Below are 20,506 nucleotides of genomic sequence, written 5' to 3' on the forward strand. Positions count from 1 at the left end.
GAGGCGCTTTATGAATACAGGTCCTGGTCTTAGGCAAGGTCATCACGAGTTCACCAAGCGTAGTTCACCAAACCACCTCCATTACTCATGTATGCAAGGGGAAAACGGGCACAATCAACAGAGCACAACATTCAGAACGTGACAGTGTCTTGTACCCAATTGAAAATATCCTCTCTCCTTGGTTCAGCATGATGTCATGATTCATAATGTTGAGTCAAGTCCATTCCAAACATTTGCATTTTATATATTTTTTCAGAATGTGAGACTGGCAAATTTCTGTGAATTGGAATAGTAGACTACACAAGACTCAATTACAAAATGTGTTTGTGCATCAGCAGTTCTACTCTTATGTCAGTCACAGATAGTCGATTAGCCCATGTCAGCTAACATTCTTTACATTGCTAAGTTAGGGATTGGAAAGTTAGGGATTGGAAAGTTAGGGATTGGAACGTTAGGGATTGGAAAGTGAGGGATTGGAAAGTGAGGGATTGGAAAGTGAGGGATTGGAAAGTGGGGGATTGGAAAGTGGGGGATTGGAAAGTGGGGGATTGGAAAGGCTTTTGCAGCAGCGTTCGCCAAGAGGAAGTAGGTGGACTGTAAGAGGCAGGAGGTACATTCGAGGCCCTCAGAAGGAATGGATAGAACAGCAGGAAGTGGGGAATGGTCTCTATGGACGCCAAAAGGAAGAGAGCAAGGTGGTTCAAAAAAAGAGTTGAAAAAGACAAGAGTAGGTCCAGAAAAGAGAGACATAGAGAAAGAAAAGAAGTATCAAAAATAAAGAGGGAGGTAGAACAAGAAAAAGGGGATGAGCCAGACACTCAGGAGAACACTACTGCAAGGCTGAGGAAAGGGAACTCAGGACTCTGCCACAATGGGAACATTCAGCCCTACCTCTCTCAGTAGCACCCTGGTAAGATTGGGCTGTAAATGGACTGTGACCAGGGTCACCTCTCCTTCTTCTCTGTGTCCAGAGCCAGGGTCTTCCGCAGTTTCGAGAAGGTGCCTTCCTATCCCCTGCACCCGGCCGTCTCGCTCAGGGAGCCGGAGAGCAGGATGACCTTCAGATGATGAGGTCATGGGTCAAGGGGCTATGCCATGGTGATGCTTCAGCTCAGAAAATGGAGAGTAGTCCTGGAAGTGGAATTATTAGAAAGAACATTCCATTCAAGTCGTATGTTCTGTGATGGATCTATTTCTATGAGGAAATCTGTCATTTAACAGGGTTTCAGAGGAGAGTTTCTATGTCATCCCCTGTAGGTCACAGAAGGAGTGCACATGGAGAGGTGATGGATTTGCATAAACAAATAAAAGCTAAATAAATTAGATTGATACGCTTCATGTATTTATTTACATTTTTACTTAAGACTGTAAAGTATAATGGCTAAGGATAGCTATAAAGTACATACAATGAAATTAAAGTACTTTTTTCTGCAGTGGGCTAAATCAGGGCCACAGTGTTTCTTGGTAGTCTTAAACAAATCTACTTTGAAACAGAAGTATATACATCACACACATGGCTATGGGCTTAAAAAAAGAAGACACCTGTACCATGTCACATAGAGTTTAAATTTATTCAATTTTGCATCCCAAGTTGACACTTTATATACATCATAGAAGACTGAAATATAACCAAATCGTCTTTAAATAGAACACCGGATATAATGTTTAAAATTATGAAATTAGAAAAAATATTTACATTCTCATTCTACCAATGAGGGTGCTTTTGGTCGTTTGACTGCAGGAAAGGGTTTTCAAAATAAATGTCAAATGCATTGCCAGATGCATATGACTAGGTGAAATACATTGAAAAAGTAAAACAAAAGAAACAATGTCTCTAAATATTGGAGTCTTTATTCTTATGGAATATTTAAATGATTGGACTGCAGATATCCAAGGTGGCCATCTGCATTGTCTCAGGTGTACTGCAGATCTCGTACTCTCTTCCTCTGTTCACAGCTGTGAGTTCATTCATCATGCAAAGGCTCTGTTCTGACCTCTAGTGGAGTCTAATAGATCCTCAGGGTCCATTGTGTGAGGTTCACCATCTCAACTTGCCTGACGACACAAGGTAACTGAAATCTTCAGCCGTTCTGTTTGCTACGTACTTCAGTCAGACAGACGCAGCTGAAGTCAGAATTAGGTCATCAGCAATTGGATAATCTCTAACCAATCAGAGTATCAAAGCCAATGAAGAATTTTAAAAGCGCCTTTGAGGGCTTCCACCATTTTAATGTAATCAACTGGATGGGACTTCCAACATTTATTGGCTGATCCCTCCTGGTGGCCATGTTGGAGTCATGTCCAACCGGGTCATCAGGAGGGATCAGCCAACCTGAAGAAGAAAATTAACTACTTCAAAATGAAGATAGCCTAAATGGTGCTGCACATGCTGTCACAGACGCTATGTCACAGATAAAAAGATGAGTCCTCTATCAATGCGCTTTACCCACGTGTGTACTGGCTCTGGCCCAACCCATCAGTTTCTGGGACCAATCCGAGTGGTTAGAATGTGTTTGCATTCTAGAAATTGTCAGGAAGGTACTCCGATCCAGACTCGGAAGACACTAACATCTGTGGGCGTGGCATAGCGGTTGGCCGGAGCAAGGAGTTTGGTTAGCCAGGCAACATCTCAACTACTGCCTGAAACCAAAATAAAGTCTTAAACAAAGCTCAAAGAGAGTATGAATGGGTCAATGTACACTGTAAAACACAGATTAGATTTTTACTTCTGAAAATATCTGCCTTACGTTTATGGTAATAGAACTGCATGATCATAATGTTTTGTTTTATTTTAAAACACCAAGGCAATAAAGACTATGCTTACACAGGCAGCCCAATTCTGATCTTTTCACATCAGATCTTTTTCAGAGCTGATCTGATCTGCTTGGTAAAAAAAATAAAATGAGTGAAGAAATCAGAATTTCAGGCTGCCTGTCTAAACGCAGCCAAAGTGGCACAAAGTCTTAGTTGAGATGTGTTACCTGAACACAGTGCTGTAGATGACTGGGTCATCCTGGGCCTGTTTCCCCCTAGGAGTGGGTCTACAAACAGGAACACAGTCATTATCATGGTTGTGGAATTCTATTGTTGTTACCATTATCTTTTACATTCTAATTGTTATTATTCAAATCATTGTTGATAAAGACTGGTTTATACTAGGTCTAAAAACATGGCTGTAGACCGTTAGAATATGAAGAAGTGTCGTTGGTAAAACTACATTCCCTTTATACGCAGGCCTGTCATTGCGACGGTCATTGTCCTTGTTGCAGAGAGGATATAACTGGTTGGTACCTGGATACTACACTGTAGAGGTCCTCCTTGGCTTGTTGCTCCCTGAACATGTGGAAACAGAAACATATTGTTATTGGTTATCACAAAAAAATCAAAATAAAATATTCATATTAAGTGTATTTCTTTAAAGTAGCTGTCTTACCATATAGAGCTGTAGATGGCCGTAGTTTCCTCGTTCTGCTGTTCTCTAACAGAGGACGTGAACACAAACACAGTGCAGTTGGTTAAGGTAACATCACCCATTGATTTGTGTATTGTTTAATCAATTATCACTTTACTTACATGTTTGCCCTTTGCTTGGTGTTGGTGTGCACTGTTGTATAGCTGACATCTTCCTGTTGCGATGGTTCCTCCTCTCTCCACTCTTCTGTCAGACTACAGTCTGATGTGAGGCTGGTTACATGCGCTTCTGTGGTCTAGACACAGTGAGATAGAGACAGAGAAAATACTGGCAGTGAACAGCAGAACTTTCTGCACAATAGTTAAAAAATATCTGGGCAAAACAAAGTTCAGCTACGATATTTCCACTTCCTTATTGTAAATGATCACACTTTCACATCAATTTCCTCTGTGAATCTGCCAGTACACTTGCTCCTACCCACACACAGACATATACAATTACAGTCTATACTGGTTGCAGGATTTTCTGCTTGTGTCTCACCACGAACATTGTGGGTGTTTTTGTGGTGAAGACTGCATAAATAGTGACTGCCTGCATTTTGTTCTGTACATGTGATAGCTGTGGCACACTGTGCTGCAACTGCATTGGGTTCAAACATTGACCCTGCATGACTATCATCACAATTAGTTTGAGGATAAGGATGTAAGAATTATTGTTTGGTTGCAACACAAAAGCACAAATATGACATACGTGCATAGCCCAAAACAAATAGCTGGAACAAATAGCTGGGAACAAATAGCTGGGAACACATGGCTGGGAACACATGGCTGGTAACAAATAGTTGGTAACAAATAGCTGGGAGCAAATATTTTGAAACAAATAGCTGGTAACAAATAACTAGGAACAAATAACAAACACATAGCTGGTAACAAATAGTTGGGAACAAATAGCTGGGAACACATGGCTGGTAACAAATAGCTGGGAACAAATAGCTGGGAGCAAATATTTTGAAACAAATAGCTGGTAACACATAGCTGGGAACAAATAGTTGGGAACAAATAGCTGGGAACAAATAGTTGGGAACAAATAGTTGGGAACAAATAGCTGGGAACAAATAGCTGGGAACAAATAGCTGGGAACAAATAGCCGGGAACAAATAGCCGGGAACAAATAGCTGGTAACAAATAACTGGGAACAAATAACAAACACATAGCTGGTAACAAATAGTTGGGAACAAATAGCTGGGAACAAATAGTTGGGAACAAATAGCTGGGAACAAATAGCTGGGAACAAATAGCCGGGAACAAATAGCTGGGAACACATAGTTGGTAACAAATGGTTTAAAACATATTGTCACCTGTGTGTTCTCTTCTGTGTGTGGTTTTGGTGCTGTAGTCTTTTTCCTGGGGACACACAAATAGGCAGCATGATTTTGACTCATTTAGAATGCATAGTAAATCAGCTAAAAAAATTAGTTTGAGGAAATAGTGGGTAAAACGTACCTGTGAGCAACAAGATGCCAAGCAACCATAGGCACAATGATAATCATTGGCACAACAGCAAGAACTGCAATAAGTATCGTGAGTGTCACAGCTACCATCCCCTTTGCATGATCTGCATATGAACACAAAAGCATTATCATTTAAAATACATTTAAATAATTTAGCAGACGCTCTTGTCCAAAGTGACTTACAATCAGTGCATTCATCTTAAGATATCTAGGTGAGACAACCACATATCACAGTCATAGTAAACACATTTTTCCTCAATAAAGAAGTTATAAGAAAAGTCAGTGCTATTAGGAAAAGACAAGTGCATTTGTTTTTGCATTTAAGTTGTTCAGATTTCTGATTGTTGGAATTGTTACTCTTTGTAACCCGTTGTGATTACAACATGTTATTGTACTTACCTTTGACTTTCAGTGATAGAATAGTGGAATTCTGTCTTCCATGCTTATTGCTGACGACACAGAAGTATTTCCCACTATTACCAGTGAGAGTAACATTAAACTGTAGCTCAGCCTGATATACCATTTCCAGACAACTGTCTCCATCTATTTTAAACCAAGTGTAGTTCAATGTTGGGTTAGCATTGCTGCTGCAGGTCAAAGTAACATCACTACCCTCCAAAACTTCAGACGACGGCCAGACTGAGACTGAGGTATTCCTAGGGCCATCTGAAAGAGATCAGACAGGTATTCCTCCATCAGTGACTTTTTAGAAAACAGTGTTACTTGTTGATAAAACCTTCCTTTACTCACATTCAACATTGACCCTGATAACCCCAGAAAGTGGTCTGTTGTAATGCTTTGGCGAACATGAGTAGTTTCCAGAGTCTTGAAAGGATATGTCACGGAGGTAAAGAGTTGAGGACTCCTCTTGCAGGGGTTTTCTGTTCTTGAACCACATAAGTGCAGATGAACAGTTGTACATACAGGTCAGATTCACACAATCCCCTTCTTTTATTGGTTCGCCTACTTTGGGTGTTGTCATCGAAATGAACAACTCTAAAAGTGGAGAAAAAACAACTGGAAATGTCCTAATCTATTGACAATGCAATGGTGACCTAAGAACATTTCACTTTTGAAGCAAAGGATGGAAAACAGACTTACCAGAAACATTCACGTTTGTAGCGTTCTTTCCCGTCCAGTTGCCGTTGTTAGTTTCAAATCTGAATGCATGTTCTCCACTGTCTCTCTGCTCTACTTGGTGGATTTGCAAAGAACAATTATGAACTTTGTTACCAACGTACTCAAATTTGGTGCTGGAATGAGTTCTATTATTACTCTCAGTGATGAAAGGGCCATCAAAAAACTGTTTCCTCCCTTGACTCCACATGACTTTTTCCACTGTTAGGTTCTTGTTATCAAGCTTCTCAGGATAGTGAAATGTGCATGAAATGACAACAGAAAAGCCTCTTACTGCACAGATCTCTTTCGGTTGATATGCCACAAGCCAGTCGGTGCACAAAACCCCTGAAACAAAGATCTATGTTTTATTGATTTACACTCCCCTATGTATTTATGGCATCTTGCCAAATTATTCATACTCCTTGAATTGCTTCACTTTTTTTTTGTGCTACAAAGTGGGATGAAAATTGATTTAATTGTCACTTTTTGGTCAACAATATACTCAAAGAAATGGAAGAAAAATTCAATCATTTTTTAAAGATGAATAAAAATGTCATAACTAAAATATAATTGTTGCATAAGTATTCCGCCCCTTTGTTTAAGTTCAGATTGAGTAAAATTTGGCTAAACAAATCACGTAATAAGTTACATGGACTCACTCTGAGTGAAAAAATAGGGGTTGACATGGTTTTTGAATGACTAACCCTTCCTCTGTCCCAATGCATACAACATCTGTAAGGTCAATCAGTCAAGTATTGAATTTCAAGCACAGATTCAGCTACAAAGACCAGGGAGCCTTTGGAAAGCCTCATAAAGAATGGCAGTGATTGGTAACAATAAATCAGACATTGAATATATCTTTAAGCATGGTCAAGTTAATCATTATGCTGTGGATGATGTTATAAACCACCCAGACACAACAAAGATAGAGTCGTCCTTCTGAACTGAGCTGCAGGACAGGAAGGAAACTTTTCAGGGATGTTACCATGAGGCCATTTTTTATTTATTTATTATTTTACCTTTATTTAGCTAGGCAAGTCAGTTAAGAACAAGTTCTTATTTTCAATGACGGCCTAGGAACAGTGGGTTAACTGCCTGTTCAGGGCAGAACGACAGAACAACAGCTCGGAGATTTGAACTTCTGGTTACTAGTCCAACGCTCTAACCACTAGGCTACCCTGCCGCCCCATTGGTGACAGTTACAGAACTTGCAGAATTAGGAAAATAATAATTGGCTAATATTTCACAATCCAGGTGGCTAAAGCTCTGAGAGACTGACCCAAGAAGACACATAGTTGTAATTACTGTCAAACGTGTTTATAACATGTATTGACTCAAGGAGATGAACACTTATGCAACAACTATATTTGTTATTTAATTTATATGAATAAAATAAATTCCACTTTGACATTACATGTTATTTTGTTTAGATTGTTGACAAAAAAAGGTTCAATAAAATAAATGTAAATCCCGCTTTGTAATACCAATCCAAGGGGTATGAATACTTTTTCAAGGCACTGTATTTAGACAGTGAAGCTCTATACCAGCATTTGGGTTTGAGATCAAATGTTTTATGTTTTATGTGAGGTGACAATACAGAATGTCACCTTTCATCTGAAGGTATTTTCCTATATATATTTTACCATTTAGAAATGAATGCACTTCATGTATCTAGTCCCCCCGTTTTAAGGTGTCAAGTATTTGGACAAATGAACTTATAGTGCAATATTGTATAATTTTGTAGTCACTTTTTCTTATCTAGACTTTTATTGTAAATAAGAATAGACTATGTTTCTGAACACTTCTACATAAATGTGGATACTACCATGATTATGGAGAGTCCTGAATGAATTGTGAATAATGATGAGTGAGAAAGTTACAAGTGCACAAATATCATACCCCCAAGACATGCTAACCCTTACAATAACCGGGAAGGTTAGCATTTTTGGAGTGGTATGATATTTGTGTCTGTAACTGTCTCACTCATCATTATTCACGATTCTTTCAGGACTATCCGTAATCCTGGTAGCATCCACATTAATGTAGACGTGTTTAGAAACATATTCTATTCTTATGTTACAATAAAAGTGACTCCAACATGACACAATACATTGTATACCACTAATTATACATGATACATATAATACATTACTTCCTAGTGTTTATTTTTTTATTTCCTTTGTCGTTCTTACCTGGCAAAATGAGTAGAGCCAGAGCTATTTCCATACAGATGGGTTGTGTCAGCCCAACACTCATCTCTGTAGCCAAACAGCAATCTCTCTAAGGTCCTTCACTTGAGTCGGAGTTCTTAATATAGCAGTCAGAAATGCAGAGTGAACCTCAGTCATCTAGTTTAAAACACAGACGTTTTGTGTCAATTCATTTTGGGGCTTGGAGTTACTCATCAGAAGCTGGCCTGCAAAAAGGCAAACTGTCTTTGCAAGTGTCATCAAAACGTCTGTGTGTATCAGCAAGCTAATGAGCTGAGTGAGAGTCCTGTTGACATCAGAGACACTCTCTGCAACCAAATCAGGTCATTTTACCACAGGCACAACGGAAAGTATTCATACCCCTTGACTTCTTACACATTTTGTTTTGTTACAGCTTGAATTCAAAATGGATTCAATTAGATTGTTTAGTCACCCATCTACACACAATAACCTATAATGACAAAGTGAAAACATTTATTTAGAAATTGTTGCTAATTTATTGTAAATTAAATACAGAAATGTCTAATTAACATAAGTATTCACACCCCATAGTCAATACATGTTAGAATCACCTACAGCTGTGAGTCTTTCTGGTAAGTCTCTAAGAGTTTGCACACCTGAATTGCACAACATTTGCACATTATTCTTTTAAAAATTATTCAAGCTCTGTCAAAATTGGTTGTTGATCATTGCTAGACAGCAGTTTTCAAGTCTTGTCACAGATTTTCAAGCCGAGTTAAGTCAAAACTGTAGCTAGGCCACTCAGGAACATTCAATGTTATCTTGGTACGCAATAATGGTGTATCTTTGGCCTTGTGTTTAGGTTGTTGTCCTGCTGAAAGGTGAATTTGTCTCCCAGTGTCTGTTGGAAAGCAGACTCAACCAGGTTTTCCTCTAGGATTTTGCCTATTCTGGTTATTTTTATCCTAACAAAATCCCTAGTCCTTGCCGATGACAAACATATCCATAACATGATGCAGCTACCACCATGCTCGAATATGAAGAGTGTTACTCAGTGATGTGTTGTATTGGATTTGTCCCAAACATAACATTTTGTATGCAGGACATAACGTTAATTTCTTCGGCACATTTGTTGCAGTTGTACTTTAGTGCCGTGTTGCAAACGGGATGCATGTTTTGGAATATTTGTATTCTGTACAGACTTCCTTCTTTTCACTCTGTCATTTATGTGAGTATTGTGGAGGAAGTACAATGTTGTTGATCCATCCTCAGTTTTCTCCTATCGCAGTCATTGAACTCTGTAACTTTTATTTAGGAAGGATGCCTGTATCTTTGTAGTGACTGGGTGTATTGATACACCACCCAAAGTGTAATTAATAACTTCACCGTGCTCAAAGGGATATTCAATGTCTACTTATTTTTTGTGCCCTTATGTGCCCTTCTCTGGGAGGCATTGGAAAACCTTGCTGTTCTTTGTGGTTGAATCTGTTTTGAAATTCACTGCTCAACTAAGGGACCTTACAGATGTATGTATGTGTGGGGTAGTCATAAAATAAATAACGTTAAACATTATTATTGCAGAGTGAGTCCATGCAACAGAAGGCTTGCCATACAAAAGGAGTTGAATAATTATTGAAACAAGACATTTGAGCTTTTAATTTGTAATTCATTTGTAATTAACTTTGAGATGATGGGGTATTGTGTGTAGGCTAGTGACACAAAACCTCAGTCGATTTAACACAACAAGATGTGGAAAAAGTCAAGCGGTGTGAATACTTTCTGAAGGCACTGTAAGTCATTTCCACTTATACTATATGTTAGCCATGAACAGAGACCTGTGGAGGTTGAGGGCGTTGACCCAGATTGTACCCTCAGCTCAGTGCAAAAAAGTAGGCCTGCCAATCACAACTTCTGCTGCGGTCCAGACCAAATAAGGAGAATATTGTTACACTGAAGTGATTGTGTGTGGTGTTGTACATTGTCCACATGGTGGCAGACTACTGTGTTTGACTCACATTTCCAGAAGTAAATTATTCCCAAATATATGCGTTATTCCACACAGAAGATGTATAGAATAAACCAACTATATGAACATGCACCATACATTTGTGAAACCTAAAATTAATATTAGTCAAAACAGAGAATAGTCTATACTACAATGGAAAAAACTCAAACTGAGAAATCTATTTTTTTTTAAGGTTTACTGTAGGCTAGGTAGGCTATATGCTAAACTTCACAGTGGGTTTCCAATAAAATAAAAACATAACATTAATAAAATCACAGCTCAAAAAAATAAAGGGAACACTTAAACAACACAACGTAACTCTAAGTCAATCACCCTTCTGTGAAATCAAACACTGATTGACAATAAATTTCACATGCTGTTGTGCAAATGGAATAGACAACAGGTGGAAATTATAGGCATTTAGCAAGACACCCCCAATAAAGGAGTGGTTCTGCAGGTGGGGACCACTGACCACTTCTTAGTTCCTATGCTTCCTGGCTGATGTTTTGGTCACTTTTGAATGCTGGCGGTGCTTTCACTCTAGTGGTAGCATGAGACATAGTCTACAACCCACACAAGTGGCTCAGGTAGTGCAGCTTATCCAGGATGGCACATCAATGCGAGATGTGGCAAGAAGGTTTGCTGTGTCTGTCAGCGTAGTGTCCAGAGCATGGAGGCTCTACCAGGAGACAGGCCAGTACATCAGGAGACGTGGAGGAGGCCGTAGGAGGGTAACAACCCAGCAGCAGGACCGCTACCTCCGCCTTTGTGCAAGGAGGAGCACTGCCAGAGCCCTGCAAAATGACCTCCAGCAGGCCACAAATGTGCATGTGTCTGCTCAAACGGTCAGAAACAGACTCCATGGGGGTGGTATGAGGGCCCGACGTCCACAGGTGGGGGTTGTGCTTACAGCCCAACACCGTGCAGGACATTTGGCATTTGCCAGAGAACACCAAGATTGGCAAATTCGCCACTGGCGCCCTGTGCTCTTCACAGATGAAAGCAGGTTCACACTGAGCACATGTGACAGTCTGGAGACGCTGTGGAGAACGTTCTGCTGCCTGCAACATCCTCCAGCATGACCGGTTTGGCGGTGGGTCAGTCATGGTGTGGGTTGGCATTTCTTTGGGGGGCCGCACAGCCTTCCATGTGCTCGCCAGAGGTAGCCTGACTGCATTAGGTACCGAGATGAGATCCTCAGACCCCTTGTGAGACCATATGCTGGTGCGGTTGGCCCTGGGTTCCTCCTAATGCGAGACTATGCTAGACCTCATGTGGCTGGAGTGTGTCAGCAGTTCCTGCAAAGAGGAAGGCATTGATGAAATGGACTGGCCCGCCCGTTCCCCAGACCTGAATCCAATTGAGCACATCTGGGACATCATGTCTCGCTCCATCCACCAATGCCACGTTGCACCACAGACGGTCCACGAGTTGGCGGATGCTTTAGTCCAGGTCTGGGAGGAGATCCCTCAGGAGACTATACGCCACCTCATCAGGAGCATGCCCAGGCGTTGTAGGGAGGTCATACAGGCACGTGGAGGCCACACACACTACTGAGCCTCATTTTGACTTGTTTTAAGGACATTACATCAAAGTTGGATCAGCCTGTAGTGTGGTTTTCCACTTTAATTTTGAGTGTGACTCCAAATCCAGACCTCCATGGGTTGATACATTTGATTTCCATTGATAATTTTTGTGTGATTTTGTTGTCAGCACATTCAACTATGTAAAGAAAAACGTATTTAATAAGAATATTTCAATCATTCAGATCTAGGATGTGTTATTTTAGTGTTCCCTTTATTTTTTTGAGCAGTGTATATAGGAAACTTGAGCAGCATTGTGAATTGTAAACCTTGTAAATCGTCAGAAAATTAAAGTGGTTAAAGTGTTTTGATGTGTGCAGAACCTGACGTTACTACTCTTCAGCAGTTTTATAAACAAATAGATTCGCTTAATCTAAATTAAACGTCAGATCATGTCTGACACCATACCCCCCTTCAGACTCCACAAGCCTACGTCCCTGGCTCTCCAACGCGTAAAACGGATCAATCCACACAAGATTCTATCAAGCGGAATATGAATCACCCACTCTATCGTAGCCTAGTTGACGAAATGTAAATACGATCACGAGGTCACTATATAAGAGAGGACAGTAAGAAAAAAACATATACCAAGTTGTCATTGGGGTGAAGTTATAGGGAGAAAGGAGCGCAAGAACGAGAACTTCACACAGTGTTCGACATGGAGATGTCCGTTAAACTTGCTTTAGTAATTGTAGCTATTTCCATGCTGGTTTCTTGCAACCCAACCGAAGCATGGTACAAGCAAGTTTCCGGCCCAAGCTACTACTCGGTGGGCAGAGCATCGGGTTTGCTGTCCGGGATCCGGAGATCACCATATGTTAGGAGGTCCGAGACCGATTCGGTGGCGGACAGCGGAGAGTCTACGGTGAACAGCCTCCTCTCGGAACCGAGCAGTCGACTGAATTCGGTCCTTAAATCTATGGTAAGAGGCTATATTTTACATTACTTATGTCCAATTGAGCAATGCGCACCAATGCGTAAAAGTGCTTAAAGGTGCGTAAAAGTTAAACATTGCTCAGGGCACAAGAATAAAAGTAGTGCAATTATGTTTTTTTTGGTAGACTACTTTTATATTTCAAACAGTTTTGACACCCTGAAACTGGGTCATCATGAAGGAGCTGTCCATTCAGAACCAGCGCACCACCAAGTAGCCTACAGCCTCATTATACAGTCAAGTTTGGACTAGATTAGAAAAGGACATATTATCAGTTTAAAGTCAAATTGTTATTTTCAAAATCCACATTTTGGGGAGATGAATCTCAAACAGCCACAGGTCTTGAACATCAACGAACTTTCTCGTTAATGTTGCATTATGTTGATTAAAATGTATTGTTTTTTTCCAGGCTATTTGTATCAAAGATATCACACCGAATCTGCAGAGCTGCGAACTTGTTCAGGATGGCTCAAGGTTATTTCAATGTAAAGCAGACGTGTTCGTATCGCTCGACTCATTGGACTGTGTGGAAGCATGATCAGCACCGCGAACGTGGATGGACTGATAATGTTCGATGGAACCGAATGTTTCTTATTTTCACAAATATGGCACAAATGTTGTGAGAATGTCTGTTTTAGCATACTGCCATGCGCAGTCTGACTACTACTTCCCCTAACGGGTAATACCCGTCTGTTAAATCATATTATGTAATGCATAGCAATGTACATATGTATTAATTTCTTTGTTGAATGAATAAATACATCTTATATTGCACTCAAATGATTTTTCCTTATAGGTCTAAATTAATCCTGCTTCACACATTTGTACAATTCTCACCCAGACACCTATTTGTATGTAAATGTTTTAAGACATTTTAGTTAGGTCATAATGCAAACCACTCAAGCTTGGCATACATCTGCCACTATCTTAAAATAATTACCAAAGACAAGTAAGGCCTGTACATTATTTTATTGAATTAAAACACAATGTCAACACCAACATGATTATTGAAAAAAATTCAAAATGAGGAATGTCCATCCATATTAGTAAATATTACCTATATTAAATTATATAAAAACAAATATCCATCAATAAAATCTAGAAAGTGTCTTTAAGGCACTGATGCAGTCAAATGCACCCAGGTCAGGTCTTATAGCAACGAGACCGCCTCCAAGTTCTCCTTGACGATGGTGTCCATGACGACGTGGAAGACCACCCGTACGTTGTGTGTGTCCGTGGCGGTGGTGTAGTGGTGGAAGACAAGCTTGTTGGGGGTCCTGTTGCAGGCCACAAACATGGCAGTGATGTGACGCGAGGCAGCATCCACGTCCCTGTCGGCTCCTGTATAAGGGGACGTAGCAGAGAAGTCCCCTCAGTTGAGTGACATATACCCAATTGAGTTAAGTATACAAGTTGAATTTCAAGTTCAATCTCCCACAACTGCCTGATGGGCTGGCCCATGTTTAAGTGAATTTAGTTTTTTGTGCTGTGATCATTTGGCTAATGAAGGGGGCCTCAAAAAAATTTAAAGCTGGTGTTACAAATTCTCTGGCAAATATATTTTCTCAGTCCACCCCTGTCCATCTCCATAGGCTTGTAGCTTATTCCATATCATCATCAACTCCATCACACGATTACAAAGACTGACTCTGGTACAAGAGTGCTGTAAGGAAACATGTTTAGTAGCAATCATGCGTCAATGGGGTTTGCCGTCCTAAAAATGAAAAACGGAGCCTTGCTCCTAGATTATAAAAAATGTAAAGCACTGACAGTATTAGTTAGGTGTGTACATGTTTCAAAATCATGGACAAATTTAAAGGTTTGAAAAAATCCAGTGTCTGGAGATAAACGTCTCATTTAGGCATGATGAACTGAAACTCAGTGAACAAGTGAAATTATGTTCCGTGACAAGTTCACGCAAAACAACTTGGTTCTTATAGAGTGGAAAAACAGAGAGAGAACAACCCCTGCAGCTCAACTGAATCACCTCCATTTTAATTACCACACCTCCAGTTCTGAGGGATGAGAGTGAAATATATAAGACTGTTACTGAGCCCTGAGGACCAGAGAGGCTGTGTATAAGTGAGGTGTTATCGGTCTGCCATGATAACCACCCTGGCAAGACATTCTGGCTCCTGAGTGGCTGTGTCTGAAATGGTGCCGTATAGACCTCTGGTCAGAAGTAGTGCACCATGTAGAGAATAGGGTGCACTTTAAACCCCAGCCATTGTCTTGTACCTTGATACTCCCATTGGGAATGCTATGAGTAGGAGTCCCCTCATGCTGCAGGGGAAAGTGCAGTAGTTCCAGTCTAAAGAATGTGGCAGCGTAAACTGGAATGTGGATACTGGATGTATGTTGGAGGGGGATTCCCATAGAAAACACAGTAACGCATGCAAAGAAGGGATTCTCCATATGGAGAAACCAGTCCCAGCTTTAAAATGACATGCAGCTTATAGCCTTTCTAAACACTATATAAATGTAGAACGTATGTCATGCTCTATAAAGGGTTCATACAAGTGGCATAACTGTGTGACAACCACCAATGTCAAATATGCCATAACCCACTGTTAAATATGACAAACCTGTGCTTTATAAAAGGGTGGCATAAGCACAGCTTAATAAATCATTCAATTGAGGCTTCACAAAGCATTTATAACCTTGTCATGCATCTTGGTAGAGCATTGCAATGTCAGGATAGTGGGTTTGATTCCCAGGACCAGCCATATGTTCAAATGTATGCACGCATGACTAAGTCGCTTTGGATAAAAACGTCTCAATGGCAAAATTATTATATTTCACTAAAACACTTCTAGGACGGCCCAACCGTTTTCCCTCTTCGGTGCATAGCCGATATTGACCTCGACATTCCGCAAAATGACACAGGCTCTAAAGTCCTGTCATGCACAGAAAATGTTAGTAAAGCTTTTTAAAACCATTTCAAATTTGCCTAATTATGATTTTTTTTGTCTTTCCAAATTCCGCAATTTTTTCCAGGGTTTTCCCCTTGTTTTCTTCTCACACTTTAATACAAAACACTGAACTGCTTAAAACAATGCTTAAACCGAATCAGGGGGTACATTTTGAGCTCTAAAATATATAATCATTAAACCAGACATATACAGTGCCTTCGGAAAGTATTCAGACCCCTCGACTTTCCACATTTTGGTAGGTTACATCTTTATTCAAAAATGTATTCAAGTGTTTTTCCCCCCTGATCAATACACACAGACAAACCAAAACAGGATTTTATAAATGTTTGCTAACACTCCCACTGTCTGCCAAATTCTTTTCTCTTGTTTTATTTAATAGGGTTTTGGCACCTCTCAACACTCCTCATTATCACCTTCTATGCAAGCATCCAATCACACACACACACACCCCATTGTTACTTAGATATATTACTTTATTTAATAAATATATGTTCGTTATTTCTGTCATGACGTTGGCCTGTTGGGGGAGATTTATGACCCCAATAAATACCTTTCCCCTTTTTCCCCTCTCTACCGATGTGACTATTGAAAATCCCTTTGTTAACAGAGTCTGGGAACATCAAATGGTGGGAAACGGAACCCTATTTGGGTAATCTAACCAGTTGAAAATATGCGTTGGTACTTAATGAATATGATGTCAGATCAGTTGGCGTCAGACATTATTACTGATGATAATCTGATAGGACGACAAACTCGCATGGAATTGTTGTGCAATTTAAATGTTTAAATATGAAATGTAATTTTAGCTCCTAAGTGAGAGAAATGATTTTCATGAGTGAACTATGCTCAACTCAGTGGCCCATGTGAACAGACATCGGTTGTCAACTATGAAACACGGCCCTCTCCCCCAACCCTATATAAGCCCCTTTACGAAAATGTAACTTCCTGTTCCAAGGACGTGGACTTGTGGTCCCCGCGTTAAAAAGGTCACCTACAGAACTAAGCCAACATCAGCGTGAGCTCTGGTTGAACGACAAGAACATAACGAAATTAGCATCGAATTTCAACGTGAAGATGACGGTCAACACACCGAAAGGATGAAATTCGACTATACCAGCCAGAATATAGCATGAGCTTAAAAGTCTGGCAACTTGGTATGAACTTTGAACTCTTATTCACTAGAGAAGTGATACCCTCTCCGTCCGCTAAACGTGGGCTAGGAGAGGATGGACAGAGTATCCATTCACCACTAGACATTCTTCAGAGGATCAGAGAACCATGCTGGACCACCCCGCCTTCTATCTACGACCAATCTACCGAAGCACAGCTCAGAGTAAATATTGATTGCATTTTCCTTTTTCAAATGGGTGGTTATTTAGAATGCATAAGACACTGTATTTACGATAGCATAGCTGCCTACGGCCCGATAGAGACATAGCTTCTCCCTTTGTTCTTTAGTCTTCCCGCTCTTTCACTCAAACCCAACCCCCTTTCTTTGTGTAACCAGCCGTTGTATCCGTTCCTTCCGCTAGGGACGTTTTCCTTGATGACAATTTGCAATCAATGTATGATCAATTCTGTGTAGATGTGATTTAGGTATTTAGTAAATAAATAATTAAACCAAATGTTGTATTGCTGATTCAACTTGTTAGCCAGGGTTCGTGAAGATAACCAATCATTTACAACTTTCAGATTAGACTAAATAAAGTGACAATTAAATTGACTGCTATTGAGGTAAAAGATTACCAGGTCTTTAAGAGTTTATTCGGAAGATAACAGCTCTAAACATTATTTCTTGGTGCCCCGATATTCTAGTTAATTACATTTACCTGATTAGCTTAATCAGGTAATATTAATTACAGAGAAATTATTTTATAGAATAGCATGTCAATATCACTTAATCCGGCATAGCCAAAGACACAACATTTCTTTATCTCCCCATCGTCTCCCTCTGTTACAGGGTACGAGCCAGTTCGTAACAGGTGTGACGCGACAAGCTTGGCACACCTGTATTTGGGATGTTGCTCCCACTCTTCTCTGCAGATCCTCTTCAGCTCTGTCGGGTTGGATGGGGAGCTTTGCTACACAGCTATTTTCAGATCTCTCCAGAGATGTTCGATGGGATTCAAGTCTGGGCTTTGGCTGTGCAACTCAAGGACATTGAGACTTGTCTCGAAGCCATTACTGCATTGTCTTGGCTGTGTGCTTAGGCTCGTTGGAAGGTGAACCTTGGCCCAAGTCTGAGGTCCTGAGCGCTCTGGAGAAGGATTTCACTAAGGATCTCTGTACTTTGCTCCATTCATCCATGCCTCGATCCTGACTAGTTTCCCAGTCCCTGCCGCTGATAAACAATCCCACAGTATGACGCTGCCACCACCATGCTTCACCGTAGGGATAGTGCCAGGTTTCCTCCAGACGTGACGCTTGGCATTCAGGCCAAAGAGTTCAATATTTGTTTCAGAGAATCTTGTTTCTCATGCCTTTTGGCTAACTCCCAAGTGATTTTTACTGAGGAGTGGCTGCCACTGGTGGTTGGTGGTTGTCCTTCTGGAATCTTCTCCCATCTCCACAGAGTAACTCTGGAGCAACTCTGGAGCTCTGTCAGTGTGACCATCGGGTTCTTGGTCACCTCCCTGGCCAAGGCCCTTCTCCCGATTGCTCAGTTTGGCCGGGCAGTCAGTTTTAGAAAGAGTCTTGGTGGTTCAAAAAATGTTCCATTTAAAAAAAATGGAGACCACTGTGCTCTTGGGGACCTTTAAATGGTGCAGAAATGTTTTGGTTCCCTTCCCCAGATCTGTGCCGCGACGCAATCCTGTCTTAGAGCTCTACGAACAAGTCCTTCAACCTCATGGCTAGGATTTGCTCTGACATGAACTGTCAACTGTGGGACCTTATATAGACAGGTGTGTGCCTTTAACTCATGTCCAATGAATTTAATTTACTGGTCTACAATCAAGTTGTAGAAACATCAAGGATGATCAATGGAAACAGGATGGACCTGAGCTCAATTTCAAGTCTCATAGTAAAGGATCTGAACATTTGTGTAAATAGTTATATTCATTTTTAAAAGAATGTGCAAACATTTCTAAAAACCTGTTTTGCTTTGTCATTATGGGGTATTGTGTGTGGATTGATGAGGAATATATTTATTTTAATCCAGTTTAGAATAAGGCTGTAACATAAAATGTGGAATAAGTCTACTTTCAAATGCACTGAATAGCCACCAGGATCCATATTGACCATACAGTTGAAGTCGGAAGTTTACATACACTTAGGTTGAAGTCATTAAAACTCATTTTTCAACCACTCCACAAATTTCTTGTTAATTAACAAACTATAGTTTTGGCAAGTCGGTTAGGACTACTTCGTGCATGACAAGTAATTTTTCCAACAATTGTATACAGACAGGTTATTTCGCTGTGTCACAATTAAAGTGGGTCACACTAGGTTGACTGTGCCTTTAAACAGCTTGGAAAATTCCCCGAAATGATGTCATGGCTTTAGAAGCTTCGGACAGGCTAATTGACATCATTTGAGTCAATTGGAGGTGTACCTGTGGATGTATTTCAAGGCCTACCTTCAAACTCAGTGCCTCTTTGCTTGACATCATGGGAAAATCAAAAGAAATCAGCCAAGACCTCAAAAATACCTGAAGGTACCACGTTCATTTGTACAAACAATAGTATGCAAGTATAATCACCATGGGACCACGCAGCCGTCATAACGCTCAGGAAGGCGACGCATTCTGTCTCCTAGAGATGAACGTTCTTTGGTGCGAAAAGTGCAAATTAATCCCAGAACAGCAAAGGACCTTGTGAAGATGCTGGAGGAAACGGGTACAAAAGCATCTATATCCACAGTAAAATGAGTCCTATATCACCATAACCTAGAAGGCCACTCAGCAAGGAAGAAGCCACTGCTCCAAAACCGCCATAAAAAAGCCAGACTACGGTTTGCAACTGCACACGAGAACAGAGATCGTACTTTTTGGAGAAATGTCCTCTGGTCTGATGAAACAAAAATAGAACTGTTTGGCCATAATGACCCTCGTTATGTTTGAAGGAAAAAGGGGGAGGCTTGCAAGCCGAAGAACACCATCCCAACCGTGAAGCATGGGGGTGGCAGCATCATGTTGTGGGAGTGCTTTGCTGCAGGAGGGACTCTTGCACTTCACAAAATAGATGGCATCATGACGAAGAAAAAATGTGGATATATTGAAGCAAGACATCAGTCAGGAAGTTAAAGCTTGGTCGCAAATGGGTCTTCCAAATGGACAATGACCCCAAGCATACTTCCAAAGTTGTGGCAAAATGGCTTAAGGACAACAAAGTCAAGGTATTGGAGAGGCCATCACAAAGCCCTGACCTCAATCCCATAGAAAATGTGTGGGCAGAACTGAAAAAGTGTGTGCGAGCAAGGAGGCCTACAAACCTGACTCAGTTACACCAGCTCTGTCAGGAGGAATGGGCCAAAATTCACCCAACTTATTATGGGAAGCTTGTGGAAGGCTACCCGAAACGTTTGACCCAAGTTAAACAATTTAAAGGCAATGCTACCAAATACTCATTGAGTGTATGTAATCTTCTGACCCACTGGGAATGTGATATAAGAAAAAAAGCTGAAATAAATAATTATATTGTTATTCTGACATTTCACATTCTTAAAATAAAGTGGTGATCCTAACTGACCTAAGACAGGGAATTTTTACCAGGATTAAATGTCAGGAATTGTGAAAACTGAGTTTAAATGTATTTGGCTAAGGTGTATGCAAACTTCAACTGTACCCGAAGAATACACACGTGAAGAGAGGTCATTTTATTCTCTTCACAGCTTATCTAA

At 40.5% G+C, this 20,506-nt stretch overlaps 2 protein-coding genes across 2 annotated transcripts in view; both read right to left on the reverse strand.

The window, feature by feature from the left end:
* Positions 1–1,331: 1,331 nt before the first annotated feature.
* On the reverse strand, positions 1,332–8,587 carry LOC139424072 (B-cell receptor CD22-like). The gene is made up of 11 exons (XM_071175766.1): positions 8,234–8,587; positions 6,024–6,386; positions 5,673–5,918; positions 5,322–5,588; positions 4,915–5,026; positions 4,770–4,815; positions 3,574–3,707; positions 3,434–3,478; positions 3,292–3,333; positions 2,982–3,041; positions 1,332–2,640 (listed from the first exon to the last, which is right to left on the reverse strand). Exons 1-11 carry the CDS (start codon positions 8,295–8,297, stop codon positions 2,634–2,636), a joined length of 1,386 nt encoding a protein of 461 aa, XP_071031867.1. The 5' UTR covers positions 8,298–8,587; the 3' UTR covers positions 1,332–2,633.
* Positions 8,588–13,884: 5,297 nt separating this feature from the next.
* The window catches only part of LOC139424073 (guanine nucleotide-binding protein G(o) subunit alpha-like), a 35,115-nt gene continuing 28,493 nt past the window's right edge, over positions 13,885–20,506 (reverse strand). The window contains exon 10 of the mRNA XM_071175767.1: positions 13,885–14,075. Coding sequence (XP_071031868.1) covers positions 13,885–14,075 — 191 coding nt within the window. The remainder of the gene's footprint in view (positions 14,076–20,506) is intronic.

This window comes from Oncorhynchus clarkii, chromosome 13 (assembly GCF_045791955.1).
Source record: "Oncorhynchus clarkii lewisi isolate Uvic-CL-2024 chromosome 13, UVic_Ocla_1.0, whole genome shotgun sequence".
Taxonomy (NCBI): Eukaryota; Metazoa; Chordata; class Actinopteri; order Salmoniformes; family Salmonidae; genus Oncorhynchus; species Oncorhynchus clarkii.